General features: G+C 36.6%; 1 protein-coding gene across 1 annotated transcript in view; it reads left to right on the top strand.

Annotated features, from left to right (window-relative positions):
* Positions 1-26075, top strand: part of ATP11A (ATPase, class VI, type 11A) — a gene marked incomplete at its 5' end in the record, with an annotated part of 63998 nt that extends 37923 nt beyond the window's left edge. Inside the window, 12 exons of the mRNA XM_009583629.1 lie at positions 132-383; positions 2889-3063; positions 4325-4427; positions 4682-4827; positions 5787-5846; positions 7970-8097; positions 9854-9989; positions 10559-10582; positions 15793-15858; positions 16183-16286; positions 18129-18294; positions 25568-26075. Coding sequence (XP_009581924.1) covers positions 132-383; positions 2889-3063; positions 4325-4427; positions 4682-4827; positions 5787-5846; positions 7970-8097; positions 9854-9989; positions 10559-10582; positions 15793-15858; positions 16183-16286; positions 18129-18294; positions 25568-25825 — 1618 coding nt within the window. The remainder of the gene's footprint in view (positions 1-131; positions 384-2888; positions 3064-4324; positions 4428-4681; positions 4828-5786; positions 5847-7969; positions 8098-9853; positions 9990-10558; positions 10583-15792; positions 15859-16182; positions 16287-18128; positions 18295-25567) is intronic.
* Positions 26076-27025: the final 950 nt, after the last annotated feature.

Raw genomic sequence — 27025 nt, 5'->3', positions numbered from 1 at the left:
GGGGAAAATTCTTAGATCTGATAACTTTTATGGAAATTTTTTATTTGGTTATGGAAACCTTTCAATAAGAACCTCTGAATTTCTCATTTCCAAGCAATCTATCTATGTATGTTGTCAATTGACTTCCACAGACTGCAAGAAAAAGCTGCTGACACTATTGAAGCACTCCAGAAAGCTGGAATTAAAGTTTGGGTTCTGACAGGAGACAAAATGGAGACTGCTGCAGCTACTTGCTATGCTTGCAAACTGTTCCGGAGAAATACACAAATACTTGAGCTAACCACAAAGAAAATTGAGGAACAGAGTTTACATGATGTGCTTTTTGACCTAAGCAAAACTGTCCTAAGACACAGTGGCAGCTTAACCAGGGATACTTTCTCAGGGTAAGGAAAAAGTTGAATTCTTAAGCCAGGAATGGGCTTCCATGCATTTCATAAACAATTAAATGATTGATTAAGAGCAGCAACATACTATGTTTCAGTTTATATTGTTAAAGTGTGAATTATTATATGGCAATTAAGTATAAGTTTGTTCTATGTAAGTTTGAATTTTCACAGTCATGGGTCTTTCTCTGTCTCATTACTGGTACTGCTTTAACTGTTAAAAGAAAATCACAACTGACATTTTAATTATATATTTTTCCACTGCAAAAATATTTATTCTTGGCAAAAATGATAGTAAAGCAAAATACTGTTTCTAACTTTTAAAAAGGAAGCGGATATGATTTATTCCTGTAATCAGAGTTAGTACGTGATGTGACTGTCTTGATAAGACCAAGGCCACAGGGAGCAACAATATTTGGCCCTACTGAGCTATTTCTAGAGGGAAGATAATGCCATATTTACGGGTAACAGGCAACAGCATAGTACCAAATCTTCTGGTGTGCATAAAAATACTTAAAGTGCCCTAAATGATAAAGAAACTATTGACTTCTGTGTATTTTGAATATCCAAAGAAGGATAGGTATCATGTATACAGAAGTTATTTCCTTGAAACATAACATGGAAGAAGATAGAAAATGGCATTAAAAAGCAAAAAACACGTATAATGTAAATACAGGTAGTAAATAAGGCCACTTGTTGAAGCTTAGTAGTTGGTACACATTACTTGCTCTTTTTTCCCCCGTAAAAACCTAAGAATTAGATTCTAAAACATTTTTATCATCTTAAGATGATGTTAAGAAAAGAAGTTATTGTATTCCAGACATAACGGTGTGTGTTTGCTTTGTGTTTCTTTTTAATATGGAACCAGCTAGCAAGTCCATTTTATACGCATTTGCAGTAAGTTTGTAGTAAAGGAACAACAAGCTAACAATTGTTTGTGATATTTTAGCAGAGAGTTTCCAAAACTCTTAGCCTTACAGCTTGAAGCTCTCAGCCTGAGCATTTTTCTTAGCTCTTATACTTTAAACCCCATTGGTCTAATCAAGAACATTTGTATATTCAGTTACATAAATCGTCTTTCTCTATATTGCATTTAGCTTAAATCCCATAGGTCTTACAACATATGTTTAAACATGTTTGTTTAACTTTTTATGCAATGCCAATTTTCTAGACATTAAGACTAATCAGAATTTCTTGTCATTGGCTCCAGAGGTGCAAAGATAGTAATAGCAGGATTCTGGATGTTCAAATTCAGGCTGAAAATCCGAACATTCAGTATATTGTCTGGACTTCATACTAATACATTTTTGGTTGATATAATTGTATACAAATGGTGTTGCCCTATTTGTGCTGTAACACAAGTGCTGAAAATATCTGTGAACTGTTATTAAATATAGTTTACAGTACTTTACACTTCACCAAAAATAGCTTGTGTTCTAGTAGTGAAGATGGAGAAGCTTAAAATACGTTAATATTAATAAATGTGGTGTTTTTCTCACAAACATTGGTCCGGGTGAAACCATGTTTGTTGAAAACCCACGCACAGTAGTATAACCTTGGAGCACTGAAACTAGAGCACAAATAAACCTCACTGTACGTTTATACAACTCTCACTGCTGAGCTGGAGCCTGAGGCTGCTGTGTAATGTAGGCAAATGCAAGGGTGCTCTGAAATAACTGGTTTGGATGCTGCAGAAAACTTCTCTTACAGTGCGGCACTCAGTGTGGACCATCTTCCCCCATTGCTCAGAATATTTTATTGTGGTAAACTGTGTTTCATGCAACCACGGTTACACTTCTAGCAATATCCAAATTATTACAGGTATACCTGTAATAGATTAATATACATAATACTATATTGTAATATTATAGATAACATGTAATAATTATATTATCGTATTATAATTACAGGTATACCTGTACTGGACTTAGCCACCACACTAAACGCAAAGCATACGTACTGTAAATGTAGGCAGTGGCTTTATGTCTCCAGGCCAACAAGTCTCTTTTAGGCATTTCCTTCAAAGCATGGTTCACTTCCTTAAACGTAGACCCTTGAGAAACAAGGTTATTTTCTTCATCGAAGTAGATTTCAGAGTACCAAAGGCCTTTTCCTTTAACTTTTTTCTTTATATTATGGAACGTGCCGCAAAATTAACTTTCTTCCTGCAACTCAGTTTACCTCACTGCAATTCTTGGAGCCCTTTCAAACCAAACTGAAAGGTCATTAATTATACACTCATACTCACTGGTGAAGTTACTGAGGTATCAGATTTCTGTCTTTGAACTGGTGAAGCACTGAATGTTTTCAACATAATTTAGAATTTTAAAATGTCACAAATAGCAGTCCTATACAAGGAATTTCTTTTAGAAGTATATTAATTTTGCAGTATTCCATACTCATTATTTTTTCATTAATTAATTTTCACAGAAGAACTATTGTCAAATCTCAAATATGTCTGAGAATTTTACAGTGACTCTTCATTTATATTTTATCCCTGAACAGACTTTCAACTGATATGCAAGATTATGGTTTAATTATTGATGGAGCAGCATTATCATTAATAATGAAGCCAAGACAAGACGGGAGCTCTGGTAACTACAGAGAGCTTTTTCTTGAAATCTGCAGGAACTGCAGTGCAGTGTTATGCTGTCGAATGGCACCTCTGCAAAAAGCACAGGTTTGTATTTAATTTTGTAATTTTGTAAAAAAAAAATGCTGTGCACACATGTAAATATTGAAAGTTAATATTCTGTATCACTTATGATAACTTAATATGTTACCATTCACTTTTGTATCTTCTAAAATGGAAAAAGCAGAAAAAAAAAAAAGGGAGAGGGGAAGATTTCTACTGGCAAGCAATTTAGATAATGGTATGCTAAAATGGCATCCAGCTGTGCACCTGAATATGATTTATGTACATATTGTGCAAATTTTATGCTTGGTACATGCTGATAAATGAACATATTTAATGAACTGAACTAATTGCTTCCTTTTTAACCTAACAAGCTTTGAATAGTCTACTATCTGTTGATACTACAAGAACCTGCATTATTTATTACTGTAGAGTGATACTTCTTCTCTATTTTTAATATAAGTGGGAAGCCAAGAAAGGAGAATCCAGACATAAAAATGTGTGCATTATCATTTTTAAGTACTTCTTGACTGTTGTATACTAGTTCGTATTAAGTAAAAACATATTCTTCCGTTACTGAAATATCTTAATATAGCTGAAGAACTTTTAAAGGAAAAAAACATTGGAATATACACTTCTTTTTTCCTTTCAAACTGTCATGTCTTTTTCTCAGTGCTCAGGTACAGCATATATAGCCCTTACTCATTTTAATAAATGTATTTAGCCAGCACTTTTAACTGTCTGGAAGTTTGTTCAAGTTTTTAGTTGCAGCTGACTACCGAATTTACAGAGGTGATCATTTATAATGGAGAGATTTGAAATCAAGTTTTTGAACAGTTTCTATGTCAACAGTGTTTAGATATATACAGAATCCTATTACCTTTTCTTAAATAGTAAGAAAAAATTTCAGCACAGTTAAGAAAGAATCTTTCAGTCTTTAGTTTCAGGATTTCTTTGAAATTGTACTCTCTGTGTCTGGAACCCTTTTAATTTATTAATGCACTTACACAGCATTAAGCAATCTCAACAACATCTTCCTTTCTTCTGTTCTTTCTTCCTCCTGTCCATCTCTCTCAAAATAGTTTGGAAGTATTTGAAAAATGTTATTTTAAATTTGGAACAAATACTTTTAATATGAAGAAACTACTGTGATCTTTATGCATAGTAGTTGCATTGGGTAATACTGGTTTTGTGTCCCTTCACAGAATTTCTTATATAACTGTGTTGGTCATTGTAATTAATCGTACACTCATGCTAAATAAGCAAACCATTACAGAGAAGAGTTTTTAACACTATTTTTTTCCAGATTGTAAAATTGATTAAGTTATCGAAGGAGCATCCTATCACATTAGCAATTGGTGATGGAGCAAATGATGTCAGTATGATTCTAGAAGCACATGTTGGTATAGGTAAGTGTGCTTTTTAGAATATTAATTCAAGTGAAATGACAAAAACCATTCCTTCTTAAAAACAGGCAGTCTCAAAGAATCAGGTTATACATTTTATAGACAACTTTTAGTGAATTTACTCCAGGAATTTTGAGAGATACAGTGGTGATCTCTTATTAGATCAATGTCATAGCATTATTATATAATGTTTCAAATAATTGTATCTTTGAAATAGTTCTTCAGTTATTAAACAGCTTCATCACTTTTTTTTAAAGGAATCATTGGCAAAGAAGGTCGTCAAGCAGCGAGAAACAGTGACTATGCAATACCTAAATTTAAACATTTGAAAAAAATGTTGCTTGTTCATGGGCATTTTTATTATGTTAGGATATCTGAACTTGTGCAATACTTCTTTTATAAGGTAGGAGAATGTTTATTCTAATTACATAAATCTCAAAAACTTACATGGTGATATCTATATACAGTTTACACAGTCAATGGTACAAAAAAGCAGTAAGTCCGTAAAGAGATTTTGTCAAGTGCCAGATGCAAAGGTGAAATGGGATTATTGTTTTTATCCAGACCATGAAGTGAAATAGCTTTTCTATAGATATATTCAGTAATCTGTGGTATGTTTAAAAGCAAAATTTGCCTTGTCTTTTTTTCCTCCTCTTACAAATTCCAACACAGGCTGTTCTACTTATTTTCAGTACCTTCTGGGATCTCTCTACAGTGGCCTTTTAAATCAAGTTGGAAATAGTATTTGAGAACTTAGCATAACTTAATTTACATTAGTTTCTAAATTCATTAGGATAGTGTAGGTGGAGAAAGTTCATCATGTGCATCCCCCTGTTTAGACAGTTTTGTTATGTCTAAATCAAAGTTCTTTCAGTAAGCAATGGAAGATTATAGAAAGGAACCTTCAGAAGATAATTCAAGGTCTTAGTGTTGGACTATATGTATAGTTAGGAGAGGATGAAGTTTGGGGTCACAGCTAGAAACATCTTAAAATTACTTTGCTGGGAACCATGCTAACCAGAGTATCCATGCTTGCTTATCACAGTTTGTGTCCTACTGTGGATTGTACCTTATTTGCCTTGCCTTAAATGAGCTGTGCTCCTGGATCGCAAAATCCATTGCCCTTGAATTTTGAAACTGTAGCCTTATAAGTTTGCTCCCAAAATATTTTAAGTATTTCTCTTAACAGTACTACTGTAAGATGAGAATGTTGATGTTTAACGTATGCAGCTCTTTCTACTGTTCCTCCAGTGTTTACTATTACTAGTTTTATAAAACTATGGTATACATAGCTATAGCATTGTACAGCATATAAATTAGTGCTTATATTTCACTTGTTGACTGTGTCACTTTGTCTTTCAGAATGTCTGCTTCATTTTTCCTCAGTTTTTATATCAGTTCTTCTGTGGGTTTTCACAACAGGTTAGTTGTTCTTTTTCCCTCACTGCCACATTTTCTCTTTGGCATTTTTTTTTTTTTAAATAGAGCCTTTAACACTGTGCCTGTTCAGCTGAGAAAATTTCTGGGTTAGTTTACACATTGTAAAAAGAAGAGCATCACTTTTGGTTCATATGGCTTTCAGTGGCAATTGCAGTTAAGTTACAGAAATCAATTTAATGAATTATCATAAAAGCAATGTTTATTTTCAAAGTCAAAGAATACAGGAACCCAAAATTTGGAAATGGCAATGCGGAGTGAAATGCCTGTTAGGTTTAAGCTTACTGAACATGGAGAGAGGCAATCCTGAAAGATAAGTAATTGAATTAGTTGTTCATTTTTAGAATTCAGAACGAAAATGGGGTGTGCAGGTGTTATGGTTTAACCCGGCAGGCAGCCAAACACCACACAGCCGCTTGCTCACTCCCCCGCCCCCAGTGCGATGGGGGAGAGAATCGGGAAAAAAAAAAAAGTAAAATTCGTGGACTGAGATAAAAACAGTTTTAATAGAACAGAAAAGGAGGGGAAAATAATGATGATGATGATGATGATAGAATATACAAAATATGTGATGCACAATGCAGTTGCCCACCACCTGTTAACCGATGCCTAGCCAGTCCCTGAGCAGCGATTGCCCCTCCCTGGCCAACCCCCCAGCTTATATACTGGGCATGACGTCATATGGTGTGGAATACCCCGTTGGCCAGTTGGGTTAGCTGTCGTGGCTATGCTCCCTCCCAGCTTGTTGTGCACCTGGCAGAGCATGGGAAGCTGAAAAGTCCTTGACCAGTGTAAACACTACTTAGCAATAACTAAAACATCAGTGTGTTAATCAACATTATTCTTGTACTAAATCCAAAACACAGCACTATACCAGCTACTAGGAAGAAAGTAACTCTTATCCCAGCCAAAACCAGGACAGCAGGTGTGAATTGCAAACTTCAGACAAATAGCAGCATTCAATTAGTTGAAAAGGAAAAATAAACACTGAAAGATAGAGGAAAAGTGAACTGCTGCTCACCAGAAAAGTGCCATCATTCAGGAGAGGATCTAGTATTCTCCTTTCTGAATTTTTGTTTATTTGCTTTTTTCCCTTTGCTCTTGTCTAATTTGTGCAGAAAAATCTACCTCTTCTTTCTTCTGAATGAGGGACCAAAAAACCAAAGGAATGAATGACTGGACTTAGACAAAAAAAGGATTAAGTTTTCAGGATTAAATTTAACAAGAGGAGGATCTAATTGGGAGAAAATAGTCCTGTTACTTTGAATTTGTGGAATGTCTCAAAAGAAAGCTCCAGGAGGAGTAAAAACGACAGAACTATTTTTTTGGTCTGTTTTGGTTTTAATTTCAAATGACCATTCAAAACTTTGTAGGTTTTTATCAAGCGTTATTAGGATTTAGATATGAAAGCATGTCTTGATGAAAATTTAGTTGTAAAATTTCCTGTTCTTTTAAGTGCTAAATATAATTCTGAATCAAAAAGGGGGTTTTGACAGCAATTTTTATGGCATAAATGATCACCAAATAGGTTTTGGGAAATAAACCACTCTTTTTATGGGATGATGTGCTAAGTTTGAGTGCTAGTTACAATGATGATACATACATGGAAAAGTAGTTCAGAGGGATGAAGAATCAAAGACATGTTGGGGTGCTTCTTTGTACAACACATTGCAGTCACCCACAGCTGAAGAACCTCTGGAGTACTCCCCCTTCCTCCCTGCATGTCTCCGTGTTATATAGACAAGGAGGAGAGAAAAGCGGGGGTGGATGTGCCAGAAAGACATTTCTGCCTCTACAGGAATCTGCTGTTGTTCAGTTTGGGTAGTTTGGAGTTGGTGTTACAGTTGAAATGATAGGAGAGGCTGATATGTAGACCAGACTATTAAACTGATCTTTTAGTTGACCTTTTGTCCTCCAGATGAATGGGGTACAACTGCAGAGTTGTCTTATATCAGTTAGCAACTGGTCAAGGATATTTGCCTCCATTGTGAAGGGATATAGGAGGTTTTTTTTCTGAAGAATTGACTCATTCGTTTTAAATCAAGTGTCATGCAGTGGATCGTGTTTTAAAATTAAAACTAGACGATTTAATTCTTTTCCATCTACAGACTTTATACGATACTGCGTATCTAACACTGTACAATATCAGCTTCACTTCCCTTCCTATCCTCTTGTACGGTCTAATGGAACAACATGTCAGTGCAGACACACTCAAGAGAGAGCCTTCCCTATACAGGTAAAAGTAATACATTATGCCCAAAGTTTGGCTGTTCAATTGTGGAAACTATCTCTGTTATAACCAAAGTCCTCAGGATTTCTGTACAAGGTTGCAGTAGAACACCAAATACACTGCAACAGAAGGGTTGAAGACCACATGCACAGTCTATAAACTACAATAGATACACATGTATTTTTACATGTATATTTACATACTGCAATCCACACCATTTATTTGCTACATTAGTGAGTGAGAGCAAAATAGAAATCACTGTTCTGCAAATCAAAATATGATTTATTTTAGTACTCCCTATTTCCTCCAGCCATGGGGAACAGAAGTATTTTAAAAAGAGAAAACATACTGTTTCTTCTATATACATGTTTTATTCTGAAAGAAAAGAGAACTGAGTGGTAGAGTGTTGTATCATAGGATGTATTCTGTGTGGTGTACAACATTGTTCTCTGCATATTGTTGACTTACTTCTGTACATTGAAATTGTGACTGGTTTAGATTCTTAGCCACTTGAAATATAGTTCTTGCCAATTAACTGCATGTGGCCATCTAAATTAGGAACAGTGCCCAGTTTTGATTCTTGTAGCTGCAAACCCAGTACATTTTAGAGAGTGGTAACAGTAAATAATCAAAGCGAAAACATTTTTTGAAAGGTAATATTAGATGCCCAAAGTTTAATCAATGCAGTGATATGTTTTTACCTATGAAATTGAAGAGGAATACAAGATATTACTGTTGAAACCCAACCCCCCCATTTTTATTTTCTCTTCTGTATTTTAAATGTTTTCAGTTTAGAAATGGTCATTCAGAATATCTTTCATTTTTGAAAGCTAGCAGAGGTTATTTAGTCAAAAACATTTGGTTTTTAATATCTAACAGAGTATCACTAAACTGTTTTGGGCAATAGTGCAGTTGTTTTGGGCCAGGTGAGGCTACTGTTAGCCACATACAGTTTTGCACTGTATATTGGTAATCTGCAGGGAAAAATGACTTCATATGGTCATCAGACAATTTTTAAAGTGCATGTGGTGAAAGTATTGGTTGGTAGTAAATGTTTCTGTAATTCAGGGTTTTCATTTAGTTGTGTTCTGATTTACTCTGATGTGTTTTATGGTATGTGCCAAGTTGACATATACTCATTCCGTGGGCAAGAGCTGGAGTTGTAATTTTTTTTTTTTTGTAATTAGAAAATGCATGCTAGTGAACCATCCTATTGTTGACCAATCCCTGTATTTTTTGTGGGAAAACATTCAAGAAATCCAATGTGACCTGAAGCTTCAACTCAACTGCAAAATCCTTGTTTCACATGTTCCACATAAAATTAATATATTGTTTGTTACCATTTTCTGTATAAAAGTACCCCATGGGAAATAAACTAAAGTCTCCAGAGACCTCTAGTGTTTCCATTCAAAATCTACAGTGGATCATCACATGCACAGCAAATACTGGAAGAAAGGTATCTTCTATAAAAAGATTGAAAAGTAAATGGGTGCAGCACAGGGGAATTTACCATACAGTTGAAATAAGCGGAATTACAGGCAGCAGTTAAACGGGTTTAGTAAAAATTAAGTAAAAAAAAATAAAGAGGAGATGTTCAGGAAGGATTTGGATGTGAAGTGGTAGACAGTTGTCATGTGGAAATGTGGTCATTTTGCATGCAATCTCTTAATTGTTTTTCCTTCAAAAACCAGTATGAGTGACATCATTTGTCTAAGCTTTTTGAACGTGCTGATAATGAATGCATATATCTTGTTTTACACAGAGATGTTGCCAAGAATGCTTTGCTGCGCTGGCGTGCATTTATTTATTGGACATTCCTAGGAGTGTTTGATGCTGTGGTATTTTTCTTTGGTGCCTATTTCTTGTTTGACAACACAATTGTGACCAGCAATGGACAGGTTAGTGTTGGATTTGATCAGTTAATCAAAGGTAATTTTTTTAATGTCTAGTGTGCTATGAACATAGTTTTAATTGTTTTCTTCAAGATTTCCAGCACAGATGATAACTGTTTTATGAGTTATGGTAAGACAGATGGGTTATCTGCTTAGCAAAGTCTGAACTATGCAATAGGAATTCTGTGTATCAGTGAACAGAGGCATAGGACTAGATACAACTTAGGAGAAATATATATCGTAAATTCCAAGTATTCTTTCAGAATTTACATAGTAACTTTTCTGTTTTGTGCTTAACATGCATCTGATGAATATTTGATTAACATATCAAAAGACTCTTGGTAGAGTAGTTACGAATGATCATAAAAGAGCTTAAATGTAACAAGCTTTTTAATATTTTAATTATTTTTTACATATGGCAGCATAAAATAATCTATCTTTACTTGCTTTGCAGTCACGTGAATGCAAATTTCAAGAACTTTTGCATTTTATTTATTTTATCCATTGATGTTTTGGTCTATTTTATTTGTGTGCTTTTTTTTCTTTTTGCTACTTGCTTCTCTTCCTATCCTCAGCTAATGACAACCAGCACTCACATGGTAAGACTATTGTGGATTTGTCATGATACCCATTTCATCTTTCACTGTTCTTTAATTAAATTGTTAAAGAGCAGTTAAGTATTTCCTATAGTTATTTCAAAATATCACTTAAACCTGTAGATAGAAATGTTCTTTATTGCTACTTCATAAGTACTTAAAATATAAAGAACTTATATGGAGTATAAGGTATATTAAGGTATATGTGGTGTGGTAAAGAGCCATAAACTTTAAAAAATAAGTAGGCTTTTTGCTTCCTTGAGTTTTTTATTTTGTTCTGTGCTTTTCTGTGACCTACATTTTGTTGCTGACTCTCTCCGCTATAGAAAATTTATTACAGTTTATGCTATAAAGTGCGTGAATGGCTTTAGAAAAGACCCTCAAAGTGAGAGAAAATAAACTGGGCACAATTTTGTTGCTTATATGTAACATACACGTTTGCTAGAAATGCAATATTCAAATATCATTAAATACCATCTTTGTGATGTCTATCAGGGAAATGAACTTCTAATGTGTGAGAGAACACTTGTTAGAGCTTTTCTAAGGGCAGAATGAATTTCCATTAGACATAACTGTACACTGCAACACTTCTTTTTCTGGTACCATTATGTTGTTTGAACGTCTGTTAGATGTTCAAAACTCTGCTTATATTTATAGTCCTGAAAATTAGACTTCTCATACCTGTACACATTTTGTAAACAGTTTGTATTGCAAATATTCTGACTGGGTTCCTTTTTGAAATTTTAGTCTACTTTTGTTGCACATATTAAATCAAATTCTTTTTGATAAAGCTCTAAAGCCAGACTAGTGCCTAATTTTCAAATTCTGAATGCGTATGTCTAAAACTAGATACGCATGTTAATATTTGATGATAAAATGTATTGCTTGATGAGACATTCTGACTCTTGAGTGTCAGAGTGGTTAGAAAATTCATCATCATTCAGCATGCATGCTTGTGTGTATGTATAAAACCTACAAATTTTGAGTTGCAATTTTAGATTTAAAGGCTTGAAAATGTTACTGTTCAGGAGTAGTCAGAGATACATATGTGAGTTCATACATACATGAATGCTAGTTGGTGCTGATGGTTATTTCCAAGTATTTAAATTATGCTCACGTCTGGAAAAAGTCAATGAAAGATTTGAAGATTTGAAAGGTTTACTGCAGCAATATGTTATTATGGAACAGGAAAAAGGTAGAAAGCAGGAAAGGAAATAAAAAGGGCGGAAGGTAACACTAATACTATAAATTATATAAGATGATCCAAGTTAGGTTCCAAATGGTTCAAATGGGTGCTGAAGCAAAAATTTTGAATTCTTCTTTCCCACCAGAAATGAACTAATCACCATAGTTGCAAAACTAGTAAAAAGTGAAAAAAGTCAATGTCTTTCACTTAGATTGATGCCTGCGTCAGACTAAAATTTACATACCATTAAGCTTGCTTCCAAACATAATCTCCCCAGGATGTTTCTCAGTATTTAGAAATTTGTTTGAAACTGTTTGCATGCTGTAGAGTGATGTTACTAGAATAATGGAAAATTGTACTTTTAATCGCTGAGATTTATTTCATAAATGCCTGCCTCAGTCATTTCCTGGTAAACAAAACTAAGATGCCAAAGATTTATCTCTTATTAATTGTTATTGGTATTGTAAAAACATATAGTCAGAGACCAACTACATAAGGAAGGTAAGAAGAGAAGAAGGCACCATAGAAACAACTGCAGATTGTAAATGTCATCTTAGTTTACCCATATAATAAAATGTATTTCCTGTGTGATTTTTTTATTTGATGCGGAGTGGATTAAATATAATTGTTAAGCTGGGTTCAGAGATAGGTAGGAGAAACTAAGTTAACAGGAATAATAGAATGGGAAATACAAAACAGCAGGAAGGAAGAGAGGTGAGTAGAATGATGAATTGGAACATGGAAGACAACAAATACAGTCGCAGGAGGAGGAGGGGAAGTCTTGGGTAGGCTGGGAGCAGAGCATAGAAAAATATTTGTTAATAAACTAGATGTTAACAAACAGACTTACAAAAGAATGATTCACAGCCTGAAGACAGGAGTAGTATCTTGAGATAGTCAATGCTGAAAATACATTGCGAGTTTTTGTAACTCACACCATCCATATTGCTTACCTTTCTTTGTGCCAAATTAGCAGCCCCTTATGCAGTCTGGTGTCCCTGCGCTATGACCTCATTTTCTGAGCCAAAAAGATGGGTTAGTGAAGGGTTTGGTTGCAGCCTGATGCTTTCTATCTAGCCTGACAGAGACAGGGGAAGGTTGTTTCAACTTTTTTATTTAATATAGCAGCTTTTATTGGAAATACGGACACAGCTGTTCAGTATGCAGAAACTTAGACTGACACTAGGCTTTCTCAGAGATGCCAGATATGACATAAGAGTATTGTAAAATTTTAACTGCAAGAAGAAAGTCAGTACACGGCATAATTTGAAGTTCCTGAACCAGATTCCTGTCCAGTTTTAACTGAACTGATTTTTTTTACGGTACACAAAATATTGTAGCAATGGCATGACCCTAAAAAATTGTTATATTACCCATCAAAGTAAAAGGTCAAAATGCTGAAGGTTTTCTGCACTTCATCTTGTGTTCTGTACACTTGGTCACACATTGAGTAATTTTAAAATAATGAAATGGTTACTCAGAATACTAAATCTTTCAGCCAATCATTTGTTTATTTTTTAAATGATTTTCTGTTCCCAGTGGATCAGATTATCTCAGCCTAGTTTCTTACAGATTTCTGTCTTGTGGCTGGCTGTGGTCTCCATTCAGAGTTTTCCCCACAGAAGCACATTTGTGTGATCACTTGCCCATGTGGATCCCTGTCATCTAATGTTGGGTGAGCTCATACAGAGTAATGTAGATGGGAAGGGACCCTGGAGGTGATCCACTTCAACTCCCTGCTTTGTGCAGTTGCTCAAGGCTTTGTCTAGTCTTCTTCAAGTTTTGAATATCCCTGAGGATGGAGATTCCATAACCTTCTTGGGCAACCTGTTCCAATGTTTTTCTGCCTTCTTGGGGAAAAAATTTCTCCTAATACCTAAGCAGAATTTTTCTTGTTGCTGAGGAGAGGTCTGTTCCAGTTCATCTTTGTAATTGTTCTTCAAATATTTGTGGGCAGCTACTAGGTTGTTCCTTAACCTCCCCTCCACCAGACTAAATAAGTCCTTCAACCTTTCCTCACAGGAGAGCTATAGACTTCTAACTACCTTGGTTGCCTTCCACTTGATCCTTTCTAATTTTTTTCACATCCCTCCTGAACTGAGGAGCCCAAAACTGGGCATGGTGTTCCAGGTTCAACCTCACTATAGCTGAGTAGATGGGAGTAATAACCTTTCTTCAGTGGCCATGTTCCTCCCAACACAGCTCAGTTTGCAGTTTCCCTTATGTATAGAGAGAACACACTATAGGCTTGTATTCAACCTGGAGTCCACTGTAACCCCGCTGTAACTTCCTTTTCAGCAGGGCCATTGCTTAGCCAGTCAGTTCCAATATATGGCGTTACTCCTCCATGGGTGTAAAACTTTGCACTTTTCCTTATTTAATTTCATAAGATATCTGTTAGCCCACTTCTCAAACCAGTGGAGGTCCCTCTGAATTGAAACTCTGCCATTCATTATGTCAGCTATTCTCTGTTTTTGTATCACCTGGCAATTGGCTCATGATGCTCTCTGTGTCACCATCCAGGCCACTGACAGAGATATTCAGCAGTATCAGTCCCTGGTGTAGTTCACTGATTACCAACAGCCACCCAAACGTCAAGGACATTGATCACTAAACTTTTGAGTCCAGTGGTTCAGCCAGTTTTCAACTTAAGTAGTAGTCCATTTACCCACCCGCTGCTTCCTTATCTTCCAAACGAGAATGCTGTCCGAGTCAAGTGTCAAATGCCTTGCTAAATTCAAAATAGATTGCATCCACTGCTCTCCCTCCTTAACAACTCCTTAACCTGTTGCTCCCAGCTGTTGGCTGCTTTCCTTCCCAAGCTTTGCTGTTAAATGCAAGGAGCAGGTTTTGCTCGTGTAGACTAATATCCAGAGTATTGAATACTTCAGCATTTTCTTTTAACAGCTTCCACTAGGTTGTCTTACCACTCCATCAGTGGACTTACATTTGCCCTTTGAAACAAGGATACCTGTAAATATCCTTTTTGTCACCCTCAACACCCCTCACTAATCTTAGCTCGAGCTGGACTTTGTGTGATTTTGTTCCTCTGTACCCAAGTAATGCTTTTATGCTAGCTGTTTGCTGCCTGCCCATATTGTCATCTCTTATACGCTCCCATTTTGCCTTTTTGTTCATTGAGAAACATCCTGCGTGGCTAACTGGGTCTTCTGCTGAAATTTCATGTCTTCCTGAGAAGACAGTTCATGAGATCTCAGCAGTTTTCTCTTTCAAAATCATTCAGCTCTCTTGGGCACCCTTCTCTTTGATGAGTGCAATGCCCTGAATAAAATAAAGTCTCTTCTAAAATAGAGTGTCCTAACTGTTGCTTACTTTCCCAGCATTTCTCTGGATCCTAAACTTGGTCATCTCATAGCTGCTGCAGTCCAAGCAATCCTCTGTGATCATATTCAGCACCAGTTCTTCCCCCCATCAGAGTTAATGATCATTTCTGCCCCCTTGAAAAGCTAAAGTGTTTTTATTTCATTATGCAGATGAGGAGAAAATCAACCACAATTCAAAAGTGTTTTATCTTAAAATGTATGTAGAACATTTATGTACTTAATATGGCTTTCATGGTTATCACATCCTTTCTTGTACTGTTACTCGTCTGTAAAACATGCTGTTGAGCCTCCAAGAAATTGTGGGACACCAAGGACAGCAGAGAAGGGAGATCAGAGAAAAGATCCAAGAAGATTGATGAAATTAACTGCAGTTCGTTTGTAAATGTCAGTGATTTGTTAACTGCGCTACGCTTAATTTTTATTAAGAAACATACCTGTGAACTTTGGGTTGAGTGCATTGATTGTGTTTTTTTCCTGTCTCTATGAAATCTGAGGTGTGTACACACAAGGGCGAGAAACCAAAACAATTTGCACTGGATAAATCATGTAAGAATTCAGTGTTGTTAAGCTTGAGTGTCAGTTCCTGATATAAAGCAATACATAGCTTTAAGAGGTTTATTCTGGACAATTCACAAAGTAGTGGACGATATTACCTATTACCTACTTTGGACCGTTTTTTATAGATGTTTGGAAACTGGACCTTTGGAACACTGGTGTTTACTGTGCTTGTATTCACGGTTACATTGAAGGTAAGGTATGCTGTATTTTATCCATTGAAACTTTCTTAGAGCTTGTTTTCTAATTGCTGCTTACTTGTATCGGTTTCCCTCTACGACCATACATTGTCGTATTAGTTTAAATTAGTTTAAATACAGATTTAAATTAGTTTAAATACAGATTTTGCTATTTGTGCCATCTTAACTGTGCTCAAAATTGAAAAACGTTTTTTAGTTAATTCTGTGTAAAATCCTTCCCATTTTTCAAAGGGTGTAATTTTATTTCATCTCCTGCTGAGTATTCTGTTGCTGATAGATAGTAATAACACCATATAATCTCGTTTGGTTTTTTTTCAGCTTGCACTAGATACACACTATTGGACGTGGATAAATCACTTCATGATCTGGGGATCACTGGTATTCTACATTATCTTTTCTCTGCTCTGGGGAGGAATTATTTGGTATGAACCCTAATATAAATTGCATCGCAAATGTTATTTCAGAAACAGTTGTGATAAAGTTGTTGGGGTTTTTTTTTGTCCCAAACAGAATTAAATTTAGCTTTTATGTATTGCAGAACTCCCAATATTAGTCACATTTTAAACCCATCAGTAATGGTAATTACAGAATGCTCAGCTCTTCTTTCACTGAATGGCTGCTAAAATATTCTTAAGAGAAGACTGTGAAGAGTAGAATATCAGACCTCAGCCTGCCACTGGGGCTATCTCAGTGGAATCAGTCAAAAGCAGTCCAAGGGTTGGTTCAAGTAGCTGAGGATGTCTATCTGAGGCAAAACGTCACAGAGTAGGTCAGGTCTATGCAGCCTGGGGCTAGCCACCCATCTACTCGGCTTGTCTTGGAGGGAACTAGCTGTAGCAGTCTAAACTAGGGCCGGGGAGTGGAACTAACATTAAAGTTGTGTGAATGACTGGGAGTCCTGTGTTTGAGCTCATTATTTGCCCCCTTATTTAGCAAAGTCGATTTACTGTAGATCTCTGAGCACCTAGTTGTTCTGCTGTTGGCAAGAAGCTTTTTAAGAATTAGTGTAACTCTTGTACGTAGCTGATTGAAAGTAGCGGGGGTTTTTTCTCTATTAAAAAATTCTGTGTACTTCAAACTGAAATTTTTGGGAAGGAGATCAAGTTGAAATAGGTTCAAGTTCTTACTATGGCTGATTGCCATCAAGAACTTGAATTTGTGTTTCTCACCTGTAGAGTGCCCAGTTACAAGGTTATCTTCTCTAACCTCTTCTGCTGGAACTGTTCTACTCTGAATACATAAGTAAACATTTTGAGAGAAAGCAGAGCCTAGCTGTTGCATGGTGATTAAGGTGCCATTTAATTTGGAGTAAGGATTTGTATTTCAATGTGTCCTTTGCAAATGAGTAACCATCTGTCAACTCCTTGGATATTCAGTAGCCTCCTCTTTTTTTCAGTAAGATCAGATCTCAGTTTCTTCAGCATTAGAATGAAAACAGTTTGCAGAAGTAACATTTTCCCCGCTCATGTTTTCCAGCCAGCCTTGCTGTGTATTAGAGCTGTGACTATTTACATGCAGCAGTATTTTAACTTAATTACCTTTCTAGAATGCAAAGACTTCTATCAAATTTTAGAAACTAGGAGGAAACTGCCCTACTGGTTGGAGGGCTTTACATTGCAGTGTTACTACAAACTGTCCGTTGATCTTTGCTCTCAGTAAACATGGCCTCTGGTTCCCATTACTGTACAGTGATGGCATTTTAATGACCAGACAACTGCCATGGAGATACATGGAAGTGAAGGCAGTGAAAGTAGGGGCGCAAAAAAATGTGGTGAATAGATTAGGGAGCATAACATGAAACTGTCAGAGATGCTTAGAGGAGCTTGAGGGGTATGAAAAAAGGTGTGGTCCATGAGCCTTACTCTGAGGTTACATACAAATGAGTGTGTGTTGGGAAAGAGGAGGGAAGTGATGGGTGGGACACTGAGAAGAAAGGTGGAAAATAACTGGGGCAAGATAAGGAGTAGATGGAAGAGCATAAACAGGATAAGAACGTAACTTAGTTTATCTTTGCGAGGGAGAGGCAGCATGGGAGGGAGGACAGCATGGTATTTCCTGCAGCCTGGAAGACAAGAGGAAAGTAGTTCTCTCTAGTCAGCACATGTTTAGATCTCCTTTTGAGAAAACTGGGATGGATGAACTCCTGCAAACTGGGAAGTTGAACCTGAAGTATTTCATCACTGTCATAATTTTTTATGTTTAACATTGCCAGTCTTTCTTTTGTGTATTGAAGTGTAATATCTATTTAATCTTTTTCCTACTAGGCCTTTTCTCAATTATCAGAGGATGTATTATGTGTTCATGCAAATGCTGTCTAGTGGTCCTGCATGGCTGGGTATAATTCTGCTCATAACTGTCAGCCTTCTTCCAGATGTTCTCAAGAAGGTCTTATGCAGGCAGTTGTGGCCTACAGCAACAGAAAGAATCCAGGTAAAAATGTTTTTCATTGCGAAGTTAGTTTTTTGTATCACAAGTCTTTAATAATTAGACCCTTCCAAGCTTAGAGACAAGATTAGAACAGAGGTTCCCCACCTATGGTGTATATCACTGGTTGTATACCAGCCACTTCTGAGTGGTATGGTGAAAGAAGCTGCTGATTATTTACATGGTGTATTTACCTGAACCCTGGGGCAACCCCTGTGCCTCCCTACCAGCAACCACAGGGAAATCAGCTGATGAGGATGGTGGGAGACAGCTATATGGCTCTACATGAGTCCTGATTTGAGGAGATAAGAAGGGTAAGGGGATTGGGATCTTGGTGAGGGTAGGTAGGAGGCACTTAACATCAGCCTGGACAGCAGTTGTTCCTGCTGTTGTGGAGTATTCAGAGGCACTGCCCACACCCCTGAATTGAAGTAATTATCTTTCATACCAAGTCATTCTACTGCATAAATGAAACTCTAATGTGGACATTTTAGCATTTACCGTGCAAGCTGAGCATAATTATCTAAAATGGAAAACCAGCTAAAATAAGCTAAGCTCAAAATAAAATCGGTAGGAAGGGAGCATGTGAAATCCCCTTTAAAGTAGGGATTTGCACAAGCAGTTGCAATCCTATACCAAGGGACTCTACAACTGTATGTGTGTTTATTATTGAATAAATCTAGAATTTACACACTTAAAATAAATGTGATGAATATATAGTATGTTGGTAAGGAATATGTAGTAAACTCATGCTAACATTCATATTGCATGATCTATGCAATGTAATACTTCCTTAGCAAACTATTTCATACTGATGCTGTGCCTGTTACAAAAACACCTCTCTTAAAACTTATTCATATTCTATTAATAATTATTTCCTCTTTTATATTTCAAATTACATTTTGCCTGTTACAATACATTATCTCTACATAAATGTGCCTTGCTTTGCCAATGGGAAGAGTATTTTAAAATCTATTGTCACCTCTCTTCTGATAAGCCAAAAAGGAGAAACTATTGTGTAAATAAAGACTTGCTCTCCTGAGGCTGAAAGGGAAGCCAGGTTCTGTGGGATGCATGGTGCTATTCTGGGGCCATCAAACCAGCCCCAACAGAAAATTTTACCTGTATTTTTGACCCCAACAAACTTTCATATATTACGTATGTTAGAAGGTGAAGGACAGTAGAGGTGTTGAACGTGAAACTTAATGTTATTGCCCTTGCCCTTTTCAGCCCATCAACCACCACTGATAGGTTAAAATAATGAGTTACCAGCAATTTTGTGTGTAGGGATTAGTTAGCATTTTGATGTTTATTTGAGAAGATACTTTGCATTAAGAGGAAAGGAATAAAGGAACTTTACTTCCAAGGAAAGTAAAATTTCCCCTTTGGCAAAGGTAAAAAATTCTTCTCTCATATCTGCAAAGTAAAACCCCTTGCCACTGTTTGGTATTCCTTGAACGTACAGTTGTGAAAATGCCCCAGTTCAGGAGGACAGGAAAGAATAAAGAGGAGCAGAAAAGCATTGCCCAGGCAGATCAGCATTTAGCGTTTTTCTGTTTCGATACCTTTAATATATGTCTCTCTGCCATATATGCTACTTGTGGAAGAAGTTGATCTCAGTATAGGCTCTGCATGCTTAATTTAAAAGTCTAAAGAGAGAGAATGAGGATGGGTTAATGCAAAGAAACAAGCTAGCAAACAAAAGCCCCAAACAAAGGTATTACCGCATTTCTTACAGACATTGTATGTTAGTGCTGGAAAACAAATCAATTGTAAAGCAGACTTTGGGCTTAACACAGGCAATATTCATTTTTTAATATTTAGTAGAAAATCTTTGACTTTTAACCAGATATATCCCTTGTGTTTCTTCTTCCCTCTCTTTGTTTCTTCCTGTCTTCCAATCCGTTTTGTCTAAATAACTGCTACCTTGCTTTAAACATAAATGATGTGCACGGTTGCTTCCTACAATCTTCTGGGGAAATCAGACTAAACATCAGTGCCTTTCTGTTGAGCAGTCCACCATCTTTATGCTTTCTCAGACTTCAAGCAGTCTAAGTTTCTAATGGAACAAAAGGTGACTTTTTTCTGCCTTTCTGCATGCTTGGCCATTTCATTCAAAGGACAGTAAAAAGTTTATCATCAGAAGTTATTTACTGTACTCATTATCTCCATTTCTGATTCACGTCAACTATATTTTGAAGAAGAATACTTTTTAGTGTAGTTTTTTCCTTCTTCTGTTTGTTTTATCTTAAAGAGTCTATGAATCATTGTCACAATCTGTTACTATCACTTTTGTCACTGTTGTTACTGAATTTTACATAAAGTTTCTGCCTCAAGAATCTAGGATTCTTAGATCCCCATTTTAATCATTGGTGTATCTGTAGGTGAATGCATGTCATGTTTGCATTGTACCTGAGTACATAGAATAGTTGCCACACAAAGAAGTGATAACTCTGATTATGCTGATGTTACTAGCGTAATACAGAAAATGTGGTACTGGAAGTCATTTAAGCGATATTTGGAATATATTAATACATCTGCTCTGCTGTGATAGGAGAAAATGCAACTTTTTTATTAATAAGTTATTTCCAGCATGCATTTTCAAACTCAGCTTTCCTTATACTCCATTTTATGAAATTCTGTGCTCTTTCTAGAAAGAAAACAGCTCAATATCCAGAAATATATGACATTTAATTTAATATAAATGCTAGTAAATCTTAGCTTCCCGACAGTCAGCAAGAAAACTCCTTTTGACTTAATACTCAGAGACTGTTGGTTTCCATTGCAGATTTTATATCTTTATTTCTTAACCGGTTAAGATAAAAAATACATTTCCTCCTTCTTTCCCCCTCCAAAAATACATAGTCAATAAAAATGACTGTAATTACATAAGTCACAGGGAAAATACACAAGGTTTTTTTCACTATCGAAAATTCTGGCTAAAATTGGCTTTTAAGTGCCTTAGGATTGGTTTGAACTGAGCTTTTAAACAACTATTTTTAAACTTACTGCATTCCTATAAGCTATATTGCTTTCTTTATAATAAAAGGGCTTCTGGAACAGTTAAAAAGATTAAACAGAACTAGCAGCCACCTCCCAGGTTACTAAATTAGTTCTCCTCAGGCAATAAGAGTGCATAAAGCCTTTGAAGCAATTCTTATGCTTCTAAATTTTTCACTTATTTGAGAGTCACTCCAATGTGTGGTGGGTGATTTACCATCATTATCATTCAGAGGTTTTTAAACATTCCAGATATAGTTCTGGGTTTTTTTGAAAGAGCTTTTCAGTGATATAGATACACACACACACACACACACACAGACATATACATATGTGTGTATACACATACATATATGTACATAAAAATACATGTATAGATATGTGAATGTATATTTATATATATATACATGCGCGTATGATCTGTTGTCTGTCTTGGGCTAAAACATTAATTCTGCAAAAGCTTTGGAGGAATCTGTTGCCTTTTGGTAATTTTGGTCAAAATCTGCTCGTTTCTTATACATGTAGTCCCAGTGACTCTTTGGCTCAGTGAAACAAGCTGAATTTTTGTGCTTTAACTGGAAATTGTGCAGCTGTGAGGTTTCTTTCAGCCTTTACTTTTAAAAAGCAATAGGGTATTTTTTTAATATATCCAATCTACCATTAATTGATTATATTTCCTTTTTCTTTATTCTTCTCTCATTAATAGCAGAAGCGTGGCAGCTCTGTTATGGAAAATACAAATTCACTTTAAATTATCCTCTTTTCCTTTTTATAATTGTCACTTCGATTGACCGTGTTTCAGCAATCCCAAATATTTTGTAGCTGAAATGCCAGGTGTTTTGATTCTGAGCTGTAAATAACTTCTGTGCTTTCATCCCTTTTTAAGACATATTTTTCTTTTTCTCTTCGCTTCTGACTGATGGTTTTTTTCTTCACTTTCACTTCAGTTACAAGATTGGCCCATCAGCCTCGTTACGAGATCTCTACCCTTCGCTGTGCTTGGGGAAACCCAAAGTGGTGCTTTTTCCTGGGGAAGCCTCTCTGGGGATTCATCATTCTTCTGTTCCTCAGTGGTCTTAGCTGCTGTTGAACAGCTGCACAGCGCTCTTAGAAAACTGGTTACCAGCAAACTGTTGCCTTTGTCATGTGTTGGGCTCCTCTTCTATGGAAAACAAAGAAATGGATCTTCTTGTTGCAGTATTTGAATTCCATGGAAGAAGTTACCTTGGTAACTCCCCTGCCCTCTCTCCCCGTGGTGTAATGACTAAGCCGCAAGTCGGCCTTCATTCGCCTGGCCCCACCACCTCCGTTTGTAGCGCTCCCTTCAGTGTACCAGTTGTCCTGGGGAGTAGCAAAGCGGGACGTCCGCGCCTTGATTTGGAATCGATTCGGCCTCAGCATATCATGGGGACCTCTCCCATTCGGTACAGGTTATTGTCAGAGGGGCAGGACACGCAGCCCACGGTACTTAGTCGTGGTACGGTTTAAGTGCTTTTGAGAGTAATTAAGTATTTTTAACAAAGTTTGAAATGGAGTTAAAAATATCCTCAGAGTGGCTCAAAGGATTAACCTCAGGATCAAGAAATAGAAACCTTGTTTTACACTGGATAACCTCTCCTTTTTAAATCTATCAGAAAATCCATCACTTTTACAGGACTTTGCTACAGTAGTTACATTTGTACCAAATGGTACAATTCATTCACATTTCCCTCTTGTATTCAGCAAGAGTCTCACTGTTTTTCCTCATCCTTGCAGAAGAGTATGAGACATAAAACAGCCCTAAATGCACTGGCGAACAGCGATGGGCCACTTCTTGAAGGAAATCTTTCAGCTTCCGAGCCATAATTAGATCAAAGCTAGGTAACAAACAGTACTGTACGTGTTGCCAGTTTGGGTTAATTTCTATTGGTGAACTGTGCTATTTACAAATCAACTGTTTCCTCCAGAGTTTTTGATGTACTGTATCAATATTGATACAAAATTATTATGTTTTACTTGGAGAGCCTAGTTTTTGCAAGAGATGTTCCATGCTACAGGTAAGATCTTTTTGTCTCAAGACACTTAATCATGTAAGGTAAAACAATGTATCAATATACCCATATTAAAGTCCTATAAATGCATTGTGTTATGTATAGGTGTTGTGTGACATTTCTTCTAGAAGAACTGCAGTCGTTACTGCAGAGTGTACTCATATTACACCGTGGTGTAGAATACATAAAGTCAGAAGTAACTCTCACACATTAACAGTATATCCATCGTCTGTCATGCTCTTGAATACATATATAGACCAAATGCAGACGGTAAAACAGGAAGATAACCATACAAAAGGAAGTGAGTTACTTGTGAATAGGACCTTGGGCCAGGAGACTGGGGCTGTATATTTGACAGTATTTACCATAGTCATGTGTTCTGTATAGAAAGGTGCATCGCTGCCTCGGATCAAGAGAGAAGCGTGCTAGTCTTGCCGAATACCTGAGACAGCAGCATGAGTGGTGAGCTCCCAATTCCTGAAAACATTAGGGCAGCAGAATGAAGTTCTCTGCTTTACATCATCTCCTTGCCATACCACTAACATGTATAAGTAAGAAGGTATACTTTTTACTCAGATATATTCCCACCTGGATGCCATATCTGCTCCAGTCCCTTCATGCTCTCCTGACCCCAAAAGCAGAACATGAGGAACTAGGTGAAGGTGCAAAGTACCAATATGTGAAGAAGGCAAATGCAATGTAATGTGCTGGTGTGGGCTGTAGGGCTTAAAGGTAGTTGAGGGGTGCTTTTGGTTTACTTTTAGTGACTGCTAGACAAGTAGTAGTAGAAAACCCCAGCTTTCTTGAGTAGCTTCAGGCATGGCAGATAGAAAGCGCTTGCCTTGGAGTGTAGAAAAAAAATTATTCTATTTTTAGAAATATGTATGGTAACTACAATACTTCACTTTCTAGCTGGAAGGAGAGGAAAAACAGTTACCATACAGTGTATGACTAGTCGCGCCAACATTTCCAAAACAAAGTCTGCTAATCTGTTAGCTGATTATCTACATTTTCCTGTATTAATGTTGGTATTTGGTCTACATGTGTGTTTAAAAGAATGCAGGCCTCACTTTAGTGAGCAGTTTGGTATAGTTTGCTGACTTTTCCAAGAGTAACTGTTGTAAGAGAGCTTTCTGATTGCTCTTGGTTATGCAAGAGTAGTGTTTCAAGCTTATGATTGGCATTAAAAGTGTAATATTAAATCTCAGTCAAATGTCTATAAGCTACATCATTAATATTTATTTTGTGATTTCATCCCTTTTGCTATTGTGTTGATGTTAACAGGGAAGGAGGAAGGGGATGATTAAGAATAAAGGATTAACTGGCTTATCTAGTATTCATGGAGAGAGTGATTTATAACGCTGATTTGAATCATGCTTATAATGCGTTAAATACTGTCACATAACCTCTGTGCCTCTATACTTGGAAATTATATGTGCATTTAGTGAGAAGAATGAGATAAACTTGTTGGGGAAAGCGCTGTGCTAATTTTCTTTTAGTTTGTGCGCACCTTCCAGGGTCTTGTCATGGCACCAGGGTGTTACTGTAGTCCTGAGTATTTCCTGAGTGGAAGTACCGATTCTGCCAGTGTGTGGAGTGATTATGTGGTACAGATAAATTTTAATGGACAATTAGACCAAGATAGTATTGTGATGTGTAGTATAAATTGCCTGTATAGTATAAATAGATGCTACATGTAACCTAATCAAGGCCAAAATCAGATACTGCTTAGAAGTACAAAACAAGTGCATTAAACCTCTGAAACTATTAGCACAAACCGACTGTAAAGAATTCCCTCTCTTTGGAAGCACAGGGCAAAGTACTTGAATCTGTTCTGTTTTAAACTTCCCCCTAAGAAATCCTGATTAAAAAAGTTCTGAGATAAAAAGATGTACCAGGAGATATTGCAAAATGAAATATAAACCTGATTTAAACCAATTCCACTTGAAAGCAGTCCTCTGTGTCCTCATCTGTTCTCTAAAGAGCCCATTATCAGCTTTAGAGATTATATGTAAAATTATGTACCTATTCTGTAGGTCTTAATATAAAACTAATCATGTTGAAAGTGGTTGATTGCTCAACAACATGAGGGATTACACCTTTACGTGAAACAAATAGCCAGAGTGTTGATTTAGTGAAAGGCATTATTATACTAAGGGCACAATGGCCCTATGAAAGAACACAATTGTAGACTTTTAGCTCCAAAATCATCTATTTACTGTGTATTTGGTCTTTTTTCCTTTTAACAGAATGCATCGAGGCAGTGTCGGGAGCACATCTCGGAATTCACACCTCTTGCCTGTCTGAAAAGCCCAAGATACAGGAGCAGTGACTGCAGCAATTCCCCAGCAAGAAGGTCTAATTCTCATTCTAAAAAAATGATGTTTACGCACTGGAGAGGCGTTGATTATTCAGTACTTCCATCTGTCTTTGGCTATTCAAATAAGCATTGCCCTTCCAGTGCAGGCTACCGCTACAGTGGGTCAGGTTTGGAAACGTCTGTATGACAGAACACCAAGTCAAGCCTTTAAAAACTGTACTTTTGTTTATTTCTTTTTTCAGGAAACAAACATGTCATAGAAATATATTAAACTATACGTGGCTTTTGCTGTCTGAGGTAATGTTCAGACAAACAGGATCAAGAGCTAGAAGTATGAACCCTTCCAGGCCAATAGGCCTCTTTTTATGTTTTGAACTACTGGAGCAATGAACAATCTGCACAGTCTGGTACTGTGAGACTGGTAGCACTAAAAATTATCTTCATCCTGTGTCAAGACTTTTGTGCATTTACTACTTCTGTCATCTTTAGTTTCTTTGTTACTTGAAGTGTATAGTTTCAGTCAGTGACCTACATTTTGAGATCAACAGTTTTAATTTTCAGCCAGAAGCAATGACCTCAGTTATCTCCAATGAAAGTCTCCTAAAGCATATTTAACAAGTGCTGTTTCTGATTTTCCTCTGTCCTTTTTCTTTCTTTGCTCTTTCTGTAGAACAAACTGGTGTTTCCTCTGTGCAAATCTGCTTTCAAGAAACACTCTCTAATGTTCACTTCCTTGTAAGTGGCCAAATCAGGGCTATATCTGGTTTTCAGTTAGTTTTCCCCCGTAGAAAGATAGGCAAAACAATCCCTGTGTGGAGTGTGTACAAAGTATATGAAGTCAAGTTGGCTGTTAAATAGGTGAATATCATCAATGTTGAAATCTACTCAAAAACAGAATGTAAGCATTTTGCCTAGAAAGTTTTTGTGAATTTGTCAAAGATGCAGATTACTTGGTGTTCCCACTTCCTATCACCGTGATTATAGAATATGCATAGCAGAAAGTATTATATATTAAGCTTTTTTTGACACATTTTTTTCCTTAAAAGAAGAAAGGCTGTTTTTCCAAATAAGCATCTTTTACTATCTGGATTCATCCTCTTAATTTTGACTTTTTTGTGTGTATGGTTAAATACTGGCTATCGGCCTGGTAGGTGTATTACAAAGCACACAACTGTTAACTTTTGCAAGCAAACCACGAGGTGGCACACGGCTGTTCACTAACAGTTGAACCATAGTTGCGACACAGAAACTAGTTCGACTGCAAGGATTCCGTTTGAATTACTTTAAGAATGACAGCCAACTTGCACTTCTGTTTTCTCTGCTACATTGATGTTACCTTGCACTAATTTAACTATTAGCTGTGTCCTTGTCTTGTTTCTTTAGTCCA

The sequence above is a fragment of the Fulmarus glacialis genome, unplaced genomic scaffold (assembly GCF_000690835.1).
Source record: "Fulmarus glacialis isolate BGI_N327 unplaced genomic scaffold, ASM69083v1 scaffold7638, whole genome shotgun sequence".
In the NCBI taxonomy this organism is placed as follows: Eukaryota; Metazoa; Chordata; class Aves; order Procellariiformes; family Procellariidae; genus Fulmarus; species Fulmarus glacialis.
This window is presented reverse-complemented; position numbering and strand designations above follow the sequence as displayed.